The 11,675-nt window shown below is 43.0% G+C and overlaps 1 protein-coding gene across 2 annotated transcripts; it reads left to right on the plus strand.

Moving 5' to 3' along the window:
• The first annotated feature begins 278 nt into the window (after positions 1–278).
• klhl11 (kelch-like family member 11) lies at positions 279–9,765 on the plus strand. 2 transcript variants are annotated; one of them, XM_060848508.1, is made up of 4 exons: positions 279–834; positions 3,429–5,031; positions 8,009–8,037; positions 9,126–9,765. In XM_060848508.1, the coding sequence occupies exons 1-2, from the start codon at positions 449–451 to the stop codon at positions 5,011–5,013; spliced, it is 1,971 nt and encodes a 656-aa protein (XP_060704491.1). In that variant the 5' UTR covers positions 279–448; the 3' UTR covers positions 5,014–5,031; positions 8,009–8,037; positions 9,126–9,765. The 2 variants fall into 2 exon arrangements, with proteins under 2 accessions (XP_060704491.1, XP_060704490.1); XM_060848507.1 differs by having other exon boundaries at positions 3,429–9,765.
• Positions 9,766–11,675: the final 1,910 nt, after the last annotated feature.

Consider the following 11,675-nt stretch of genomic DNA (forward strand, 5'->3'; position numbering starts at 1 on the left):
CCATCTCCTTTAGTTTAATTATATTCCCTGGTTCATTGATCTCTCCCAAGTTTCTCCTGTTTATAGTCCTCATGACTACATATCTCAACCATGTGCCCCCTCATTTCCAAGGGTAACCAGACAACTTGCTGGAGGAGTTCCTGGGGGGGAGGGAGCACATAAATCACTGACGTATGGGCACTAGTTCTGATGACGCTCATGACAGGGGTGGGCAGAATCAACCGAAATGGTAAGTAGGCTCGCAGCTTCCGATGACGCTCTAGAAGCGGCAAGGCTCGTGCTGTTTGGGCGGGAGCACAGGCTGCCAAATATGATAACGCACGAACGCAGGTTCCCATGACGTTAGTCACGAGCGGAGGTACAGTGCACCAAGTGTGATGACGTTTGAGCGCAGGTTCTGATAACGTGAACGAGGGAAGTCGGGGGCCGTTGGCGGTTGGACAGTGTAATGGCGGCGGCCCCGGACCCGGGCCAGGGCGGGGACGACGGCGATGGCGAGGCCGATGTGTTCGAATCGAGGACCCACTGCCTGGAGCTGTCGCGGCGCCAGAACGAGCAGAGGAAGCGCGGCCTGTTCTGTGACCTGACCCTGTCAGTGGGAGGCCGCGAGTTCCGCGCCCACCGTTCGGTGCTGGCCGCCGCCACCGAGTACTTCGAGCCGCTGCTCGGCGGCAACTTCGAGGAGTCCCGCTCCGAGCGGGTGGAGATGCGCAAATGGAGTACGGAGCCCGGGCCTGACCCCGACACCGTGGAAGCCGTCCTCCAGTTCATGTACACGGGCTCCATCCGTGTCTGCACCGGCACTGTCCATGAGGTCCTGGAGCTGGCCGACAGGTGAGGGCGGAGCTACACTCCCATTGGCCCAGAGGCATAGTGATCCACTTCCATAAGGGGCGGAGTGATCAATTCCCATTGGTTCGGGGAGGCGGAATGATCCACTCACATTGGTCAGGGGCGGGGAGGGGGTGTGGCGAATGCAAAGTGGTTGATTCCCATTGGCCCGGGTGATGCGATCTACTTCAGTGGCTGTGGGGTGAACTGATGCACCCCATTGGCACTCGGGGTGGATTGATCCACTCCCATTGGTCTGGAGCATGAAGACAGATCCCTCTCATGGGGGAGGGGGCGCAGTGGAGTGATCCACTCCCATCGGCTGGGACAATGTGATCCACTCCTTTTGGTGGGGGAAACGATCCACTTCCATTGGCCTGGGTTGGTGGCAGAGTGAACTACTCTCGTTGGCCTGTGGTGGGGGAATGAGGAATGATCTGCCCCTGTTAGCCTCTAATGTGAGGAAGAGGAGCGACCCACCCCTGTTGGCCCGGGATGGGGGAAGAGGATCAATACACCCCAGTTTAGCCCAGGATGAGGGGAGAGGAGTGATTCGGGGAGTGTGACGAACCACCCCGTTGGCCCGGGGTGGGGGGAGAGGGGCGATCCATTCTGTTGACCCAGGGTGGGGGGAAGTGATCCACTCCCATTGGGGAGGGTGGAATGATCTGCTCCAATTGGCCCAGGGCATTATGGTGATTGTTTCATTTGGGGGATGGTGTTGGTGGGGTTTGATTTTCTCCCACTGGCAGAAGAAGTGATGAATCCACTTCCCTTTGGCCAAGGAGGGTAATACACAATCACTTTCTGTGCAGATTCTTTTCTAGTCATCTAGAAATTAAACCAGATAATCCACTCCCAATTATCAGGATGAGGGGATTCACCCCTGCCCCCAAGTAGACAATGCATGAAGATAGGATTTATGACCATTGCCTGGAGTGTAGATCCACATCCATTAGCCAAGACTATGTACATGTAGGAGGAGTTCACTCTTAGTAGCTAGAGGAGCGTGACATCCAGTCCAGTTGGTAGGGGAAGGAACTCCAAGCTATTGAGGGAATTCATTCCTTTCTGTTGGGTGGTCCACAGTCATTGGGCATCTACTCCCATTGGGGAGAGGTTGGTTCACATAAGAAGGGCAGGTTGTCATTTGATAACAGTCCTGGTCGGGTGGGGTGTACAAACTAGGAGCAGTAGGAGATCAGTTGATCGCTCGTGCTTGCTCCATGTGTCACTAAGATCGAGGCTGATCAGTTAGTGTTTTGAATTCCATATTTCCATCTACCCCAGATAGCCATTAATCCCCTGCCTAATAAGAATTAAGCTCCACCTTAAAAATATTCAATGAAATTATCTCCACAGTCTTCAAGGTTAGAAGTTTCAAAATCTCTCAACCATTTCGGAGAAAAAGTTCCTTTAATTTCTTTCTTAAAAGAGTGGCCCCTAATTTTAATATGCCCCTAGTTCCGTACTCATTTTCAAGATCATTCAGGATATTGTACACTTCAAACAAGTCATCTGTCATTCTTCTAAACTCCAGAGCAATGCACTAGGATGGGGGGAAGAGACCGTCTGAAAAGTAACCATTTCCTCCAACTTGCCGATTATCCAAGTCTCCTCCCATTTCATAAGCAACAATTTTGTTGACCTGTCTTCATTGTGGCATTTCATCAAGAATCTTCTTACAAAACTAAAGAGACATATATTGTTGTCTTTTCATTAGTCTTTACTGTTACCACATAAATTAGATGTCTTTTCCAAACAATATGACCTAACTCTGTGTACTTCATTAGGACAAACAATCAAAGATGGTAAAATAGTTTGCAGGAAGAGTAGAACTGCAGATGAGTTTTGGTGGAACGTCTTCAGGATATATGTGGTAGTTGACTCAAGTAATTTGGGTAGCATTGCTGAAAGGATGAGCACCCCTGTGCCTGTGTGGGTATAGACTGGGAAGCTATTTGAGTTGAGAGGTCTGTGATACATTGGTTACAACAGAGAGCAAGAGAGGATAACGCATAGGAGTATTGTGACAAAGAAACATTTAAGTAGCAGAGAATATCAAAGGCACCAGATGAGGAAGCAGTCTGTATTGCAATGTAAAGTCGAGGCATATGTTTTTGATGCACTGTTTTAATTTTGCAGAATCACTTGAAGTGATTCTGTCGTGTGATGTTGACGTCCCTTTTTTCTGAATTTGGGAATAAAGAGTGAGTGTATGCCTGAGCTTGCATGCTGTAGTAGGATCTGTACGAGTGATATTTTGTGCACTGACAGTTAGGTGAATCACTGCCAGAAATTAACAGCAGCATCCGTGCAGAAGATAAACAGATCTCAGCATTAGACAGCCAACACTCTCCACTCCCTGTCCCACGCCCACCAATTTACTTGGCACTAATTTCTTTTTATATTTCTGAATCTGTTTGAGAAGGAATGGAATGAAAATGCTTTGGTTAATTGATTCATTTTCATGCAATATGGAGTTTTTGTGGTAACTTTAATTTTAAAATGTAAAATGTGCATTTTTTTGTTTTCAAGTGTATTCTCCATTAGTGGCAGTTACATGATTTTCCAAAAGTGCCATTTCCCTGTTCTAGGTTCCTCCTGCTCCAGCTGAAGGAATTCTGTGGGGAGTTTCTAAAGAAAAAGCTGAATCTCACCAACTGTGTGGCAGTTCACAGTCTGGCCCACATGTACTCCCTGGACCAGCTGGCTTTGAAAGCAGCAGACATGATCCGCAGGGACTTCTCCAAGGTGGTACAGGATGATGAGTTCTACACGCTGCCTTTTCACCTGGTCAGGGACTGGCTGTCAGACTCTGAAATCACAGTGGACTCTGAGGAAGTTCTTTTTGAGGCTGTGGTGAAGTGGGTGCAGCGGAACCCAGAGGAGAGGGAGAAGCACTTTGAGGAGCTGTTCCAGCTATTGCGGTTGCCTCAGATGAAGCCCACATACCTAACTCGAATCATCAAATCTGAGCGGCTTGTGGCTGATAATGCCAACTGCCTCCGACTTGTTTCAGAAGCAGTTGAAGGTCATGCACTGAGATCAGAAAATCTTCAGCCTGCCAATCTGGACAACTGGGCATCCCAGGTTGTGTCATTCCAGCCTCGCTTTGGACAAAACATGGATATCATCATGGTGGTGGGTGGTGTGTCAGAGGGTGGAGATTATCTAAGTGAGTGTGTTGGCTATTTCATTGATGAAGATCGATGGGTGAATCTTCCCCACATTCACAACCATCTGGACGGCCATGCTATGGCCATCACAGACTCTCATGTGTATGTGGCTGGCTCCATGGAACCTGGGTTTGCAAAGACAGTGGAGAGATACAGTCCAAACAGAAACAGCTGGGAACAAGTTAACAACCTGATCACAAGGAAGCATTCCTTTGGGCTGTCAGCAGTTAAGCAGAATTTGTACAGTATTGGGGGACATGGGAACTTTAGCCCAGGGTTCAAAGATGTTGACGTATATGAACCTGATCAAGATAGATGGCACCATCTGGAATCGGCTCCCAAAATATTACGAGATGTTAAAGCTATCAGTGTGGAAGATCGTTTTGTGTATATCACTGCTCGCACCCCTGTGGACACTGACAACGAAGACGGATTGGAGACTATAAATGCAAAGTATGATACTGACACAAGGCAGTGGCAAGACGTGGAATCTCTGCCACTGCTTGATAACTACTGCGCCTTCCAGATGGCTATTGCAACAACAAACTTTTACCATACAGCCTCCTGCTGCCCCAAATGTTACACTGTGACAGACACCGAAGCAAAGCAGAAAATCTCTAACATGACAGCTGATGAAATCTTGGAGAGCTTGCCCCCCGAAGTGTTGAGTATTGAGGGGGCGGCGATTTGCTACTTCCGTGATGATGTATTCATAATTGGCGGCTGGAAGAACAGTGATGACATGGACAAACAGTATCGGAAGGAGGCATACCGTTACTGCTCAGAGAGGAAGCGCTGGATGCTGCTGCCTCCCATGCCCCAGCCACGATGCCGGGCAACTGCTTGCCACGTGAGGATACCTTATAGGTACCTGTATGGAGTTCAGAGATACCCAATGCCACAAAATCTAGCCAGGCAGCGAGAGCGGCTGCAGCAAATGCAGCAGTTACATCGGCGATCGTTAAGCCTCAGGCGGCAGCTGCAGCCACAAGTTGAATGTTAACCAGAAGCACTTCTGGAGGTGAGGGTTGAGTGAGGAACACTCCCACTCCCCCACCCCCGAGCTTGTTACATTTTTCTTTTGCATGGCCTCACTTTCTCCATCCATCTATCTCTGGGGATACATTGCAATAGAAATATTCTAAGAACTATGGAGTTCAACCACTGTAGAATGGTGTGCTGCATCCAGGTTCTTGGATTTCCTTTTCAGAGATGTTGCCTCCTTCCACGCCACACTCAGTCCTCAGCCAAGTGGTGGATGAGTACCATGTGATTTTAAAATAATGTCTTGCCTTATTGTAAAAACGTAACCTTTTTTTATTTCCCCTTCATCCTTTGTTGGGACTAGATTTTACTACTTATTCCTTAAACGAGACATTTACTTTGTTAGGGAGTGAGAGGGAAGTTGTTTTGTTGAGCCATATTAATTTCGTTAGGGTGCCACTTGATCATGTGGACATCTCCATTACTGTTAATGCCACTCTCTGGTTGCAACAGCTTAATTTTGTTTTGAATGAAGACTACAATGATGGAGGACTGGGGGCCAGTCTAGTGCATGGTGCCTGGGAGCACATAGCACCAATCCCTGGGCTAACCTAAAACTTACAGGAAAATTGTTGAATCTAGACTTGGTTCAGATAGCACAACTGACAATATGCTCCAAGTTTTCCAATCATGATCCATTAAACAGAATGCTTAATAATTGGAAAACTTAAGCTGGGTACTAACCAGCAAAGGATTCCCTAAGCACTTTGGTTATCGCAGAAAGCACTTTAAACTGATGTTAGTTAATTTGATTGGTAGTGAACACCATGTTTTCATACTACACTACCATTAAACCACCTGAGGTGATTTCCATTTTAAGATACCCTTTAAGAGTACTTTCCATTATGTCAATCTCAGTTTTATTTTTGAGGCACAAGCCAGTCAGTATTGATTCATTGCTCCAGGAATCTGCTACCTGGCTTGCTGGGGTTTGATTACACTTCAGTTTTGGTTTACCATTTGGGCTGTAGTTAAGCTTGGCTTTTTAATAAAGGGCCTAGCAGAGTTACAATCAAACAGTTTTTGCTTGAACAGAGTACCTGAGTGATTGATCTTGAATGATATTTGCAGACCCTTGTGTCTTATCTGTTTCTTCTTAATTCCTACACTCCAGTACACTCATGAGTTAGAGTCAGCTTAGTTTTATACATTGCTTAGGATTCAGTATACTTGTGTGTTATATTTCATTCAATTCTTGTATCCTGACCTAAATGATCGAAACTCTGCAGACATCTGAACTCCTGAGTTGTTGGAGATGAAAATTTATTCTCTGTACTTTTTCTTGCTCTGTTTGGTGGACAAGGAGAACTGCCTGTTCTACCAACCGATTTTGTGCAGCCTATTCAATACTTTGTTCTGAACAGTTAGTGTAGTTAAAAATCTAGAAACCATTGAAATAGAAGGATTTTAAATAGTTCAGTCATATCAGTTCGTTTCTGAGGCATAGTGAGAATCAGTGTGTGGAGTATAGCTTTTAGTTGCAGTCTCTAACTTGGTGCTGTCACGTTATGTTTTGTGTGTATGTTGTGCTATGTATCAATGTACTAACTTGCACAACCATTGGATTCTGAGATGTACTTCCCTGTATAGCTTACATTTTCAACCTTTTTGTGAAACTCTCCTCAAAGGAAGGAAAGTCTTAAATTTAAACTAGCCAGCATAATTTCTGTATCAGAAGTCAACTTATTTAAGTGTAAATCTTTCAAGTAGAATTAATTTGTATTTTGTAAATGTATTTGAAAGGTGACTTAGTAAAGAAGTGTTAACGTGGCTTTGTTTTGTGGCCATTCTTTCACCAGTTGATGTTTGTGATGTATGTGTAGAGTGTGTCCTGCTGGTGGTACATTCCTTGCTAAGTTTGCTATTTTCTTAAATGAATCTGTTACAAACTCATTGTAACTTGCAATTGGTAATGACCCAATGTTTGTTCATGGCAACTGATTTCCAAAACTGAAGATTTTTTGAGCTGCACCGTTCTCCCTTTTTAATGAGTGCCTTGGGCTTTTTGTAGCAATGTTTTACTGTCAGTTTTACAAAATCACATTTTGCTGGAAACACTCAACAGGTCTGATAGCATCTGTGGAGAGAATGCAGAGTTAATGTTTCTGAAGAAGGGTCACTGGACCTGAGATATTAACTCTGCTTTCTCTCCATAGATGCTGCCAGCCCTGCTGAGTTTTTCTAGCAATTTCTGATTTCCAGACTCTACAGTTCTTTGTTTTTTTTAAACACTAAAAGTGGGCTGAGACTAAGCACTTGGGTTTCATATTGCTAGTATTTCACAATCTGTTCCAGTTTTAAATTAAATAAGAGCCATCCGTATTCATCGGTGGTCACAACCAAGACAGGATCGGTCCATGTTCCTGTTACAAGGTTGAATTAGACTTCAGCATTGTGATATATTTGGTTTGTCTGATTCTGAAAATCTTAACTAATTTTATTGTCCTTTCACTGCTAGTGACTTCCCTGTAACCCACAGAACGCTCTCCTCAGTTATGGTTCAGTTTGGAAGGACACATTCTGTAATTAAACTGTTGAGCTGATGTTTAAAAATTGTGCCCTACCTTACTGTTAACTGAAAATTTTGAGAGCTGTTTGGCAGTTTTGTGCACAGTTTTAGTTTGAGAGATCCTGAGCTTGGATTTCTTTCTTTTTTCCGTAACACACTCCTGTCATCAGGTAGGGCACACAAAGCCATCCAGAGGTAGTGTTGGTGATGCAGCTGAGGGTATATTATTTGGATGATTTCACTCACTGAGATGTGGCCTGTTGAATGTCAAATTTTTCTGATCCCGTCCATTGTGCTGTGCACTTGTAAGACTATGTGGCAGAGGAGAAAAATGCAGCTGCATTCACCCATCCTTGATTATTATTGTTTTATGTAGTTTGAAATGAGGCTGTAGTATTGTTGTTTTATTGAAATTCTCTGTGCTAATGAGGTGTTTTATTTTTAGATTCAGTACATGCAGTATTACAAGTGATGGTAAGTGATACATCAGCATGGTTTAACAGAAGAGGTGTTTTGCCTGATTAAGCATGGGGCACTAAACACAGAGTGAACATGTTGTGCTGCACCTCACTTTATAACACCGAACGAACTTCAAGCTGTAGTTCAGAATATGTTTTGTTCAGGTATGACTTTCAGCATGAAACCTTGCTGCCTGCAAACAGTCCAGTGTGGTGGCCTTTGCCTTTTGTTATACTCGCACCCTATTGTGACATAGATTTGAAAAGGGGTCTTGATTTTTAATGTCTTTTGCATCTCAGAAATGCCTCAAAACATTTCATGTTCAAATTTGGAATGAATTTTAGTTGTTCTGTCATGGAGTGTACTGCAATATCCCAGTAGTGAGCATCAGTTGAAAGGCTCCGTTCATTGATGATCAAGGCCATGGTGTTCTTGATTTCATTGCCCTTTGGTGTTGGAAAATCTTGGATATCACCTTATTAGGAGTAAGTGTCACATAAATTGTTAGCTGTGTTGATTTGATGCAACTTTAGATGCTCCTATAATGTATCACTAGGATATCTCTGGTCAGCTAATGGCACCAAATTGTGCACACTCTTGGTATTTGGTATTTTATACATTTCTGTGATCTTGTGCAAGTAACCCACCAGGGTAGATCCACTCTTCTTACACACAGCATAATGAGATGTACCAAACTGGGCCTGACCTGATGACAATATAGAATGACCTTTTTAAATTCCTAAATAATTTGACTCTGTTAACATGCACATTACTATTGGATCTTTGGATATTTTATTGACATTTTCTCTACATTCACTCTTAATTTGATGCTCTATGGGCTGCCTCTCTGGACAGTTTTTTCAATGTGCTTCTAAATTTATTAATAAGCAACTAAGTACTTTATGTGGATATGCATGCTGCTAGTATTTCCCATTTTGCTGTTCTGAAGTGCACAATTACCAGAGCAAAATCTGCCTCAGCGCTTAATATGTATGTTAGGAGAGGGGACAGTGTGATGGCTACTAGTTATGTTTGGCTAACTGCAATCTCAGACAGAAACAAATTTCTTTTATTAGTTTATTGATTTTATTTTTCCTTCACAGATCTTTTCTTTACTTAAAAATGTTTTTGTTGCTCAACCCTTTCTTGCTTATTTCACTCCCATCATGTCAAACATGTTGAAGAATGATCCAAGATGCGCACAATTTCAAGTTAACACAGACTTCACTACCCATGTTTGTATGTGTATTTATGAATGAACAGGCTGCCTGTGATTTCTTTTCTCTCTCTCTCTGCCTAAGGATAAGGAATGTTTTGTAGTGAGAGAGGACTGAGGTAAGGAAAGAGTTTGAATTCTGACGCATGTTGTAGTTTGAATTAGGAGCAGTGTGCTGTCTAGTATTCAGGCATGAGTCCATTCCACTTTACCTTCAGCATTGTCCCTGTTGCCTTTTTTTTAAATGTTTTGCCTAAATAAAGAGGATTTTTTTTCCCTTCCAACTCTGACTGCATTTGTGCAGCTAGCTGGGCACTGTGTGATTGTGACTTGCATTAAAAAGGAGATGGTAAACGATTGTCTTTCCAATAGCAGAGTATGCATTTGCCTGCCTGACATCAGTTGGAATACTAACCAGCAAGGTTGTGTGGACTTAATTTGGTGTATTGTGTGTATGCATGTGTAGCAATGTGTTACTCATCCATTCTTGTTTTTTCTAAAATATATTACAGTAACATGTTTATTAATAAAGGAAGAGTTTAAATTTATCACAAATAATGTGTGGTTGCTTTTTGTGGGTTGGGGTGCTGGCAATATGGTACGTAGAGTTAATACAATAGAATTAAATTGCAGTTGAGTCACCACCATAGCCAGAATTTGATTAATGTACATCAGGTTATCTAAGCTTTTGCAGGTTGGGCAGTTAATGCACAAGAACCAGCATGTGGAACACTCATGGTTACAGTGTTGTATCATGTGTACAACAGGACCACTATTCTCCCAACCCTCAACCCTTTCCTTAATTGTGATGCTCCTTTTGATTTTCATTTATGTAGTCTGGGCATTGCTGGTAAGACCAGCTTATTTTGCTCATCCTTGTTGCCCTTGAGGACTTGTAGTGAATTGCCTGTTTGAATTCAATGAGATGAACTTCAAGACCAAATCAATGGGCAATTAAAAGTCAGCAATGTTGCTGTGCCTCTGGAGCCACTCAAGCCATGCTGATAGCAGACTAGAATCATAGAATCCCTAACAGCGTGGAAGCATACTATTTGGCCCATTGAGACCACATTGACCCCCCCCCCCAAAAAAAAACAGCATCCCACCTAGACCCGGTGAGAAAGTGCACACAGACAGTCGCCGAGAGTGGTATTGAACCCGAGTCCCTGGCGTTGTGAGGCAACAATGCCAACAACTTGAGCTACTGTGCCATACTAAACAGCTAAAAATCACACAACACCAGGTTATAGTCCAACAGGTTTAATTGGAAGCTCACAGTTGGACTATAACCTGGTATTGTGATTTTTAACTTTGTACAGCCCAGTCCAACACCGGCAACTCCAAATCATGAATACTAATTGCAGTAGTGAACCTGATTTTGTTTTTAAAACCACATTCCAGTAGTTATATGATTACTATTGCTGATTTTTTTTAATGCCAGATTAATAATCTTACAGCATCAAGGGCCAAAGGGCCTGTACTGCGCTGTAATGTTCTATATTTAAATTTCCCAGGTGCCATGGTGAGATTTGAACCTGCCTCTGCTTCGTGATGACTAGCCCAAGAACATGATTATCATCCCCAAAGCCCGTTTTGCTTTTATTTTACCTTTTCCACCTCTTGAGGAGTAAATATCACCTTTCAGACTGGAATAACAGTGCAAAAACAAAAGTAAATCATGAAACTTTAGTTACTTTTAAGTTCAGCTCAAACCTGTAAGATCATAAGAAATAGGAGTATGTGATTTGGCTTAATTGAACCTGTGCTACTATTCAGTAAGATCTGATCAGATTGTAACATTAAGTTCATTTGGCTCCTGTGTAGCTCAACAATCTGTGCGTCAAACTTGAATATATTCAGTACACCGAGTGTCCACCGTTCTGTATGGAAGATAATTTCAAAGACTAATAATCCAACGACAGAAGAAATTCTATCTCAACTCTGGCTTAAATGGGATGCTTCTTATTTTTAAACTGTGCTCCATAATTCTAGACTTTCCCACAAGAGGAAACAGTCCCAGTATCCATTATCTCAAGTCCTCTCAGAATTCTTTGTTTCAGTAAGATCAGTGCTTCTAAACTCATGAATATATGCGTAAACTGCTTACCATTTCCTGATGAGACAATCTCTTCATCTCTGGAATCAGCCTAGTCATCCTTCTGTGAAATGTTCTCAATGCAAGTAATACCTCAAGTAAGAAGACCAAAATTGTACACATCTCGCAGTGTCCTATATCTCTACAGCAAGACTTGCATACTTTTAAACTTCATTCCCCCTGCAGTAAAGGCCAATATTTCATTTATGTTCTGAATTACTTGGCTAATAAGCTTTTGTGAATCATACAAGGACACTCAGAACCAACTATGCTGCAGCATTCGTAGTTCCCTCAATTTAAATCATATTCTGCTTGTCTACTGTCAAAGTGGGTAGCTTCATA

Source organism: Hemiscyllium ocellatum, chromosome 32 (assembly GCF_020745735.1).
Source record: "Hemiscyllium ocellatum isolate sHemOce1 chromosome 32, sHemOce1.pat.X.cur, whole genome shotgun sequence".
In the NCBI taxonomy this organism is placed as follows: Eukaryota; Metazoa; Chordata; class Chondrichthyes; order Orectolobiformes; family Hemiscylliidae; genus Hemiscyllium; species Hemiscyllium ocellatum.

Bases quoted from the DNA above. Each gene is read 5' to 3' on its own strand.
- klhl11 (XM_060848507.1), top strand. From the start codon at position 449: ATGGCGGCGGCCCCGGACCCGGGCCAGGGCGGGGACGACGGCGATGGC. The intron at 835-3,428 runs GTGAGGGCGGAG...TCCCTGTTCTAG, and splicing joins GTCCTGGAGCTGGCCGACAG to GTTCCTCCTGCTCCAGCTGA.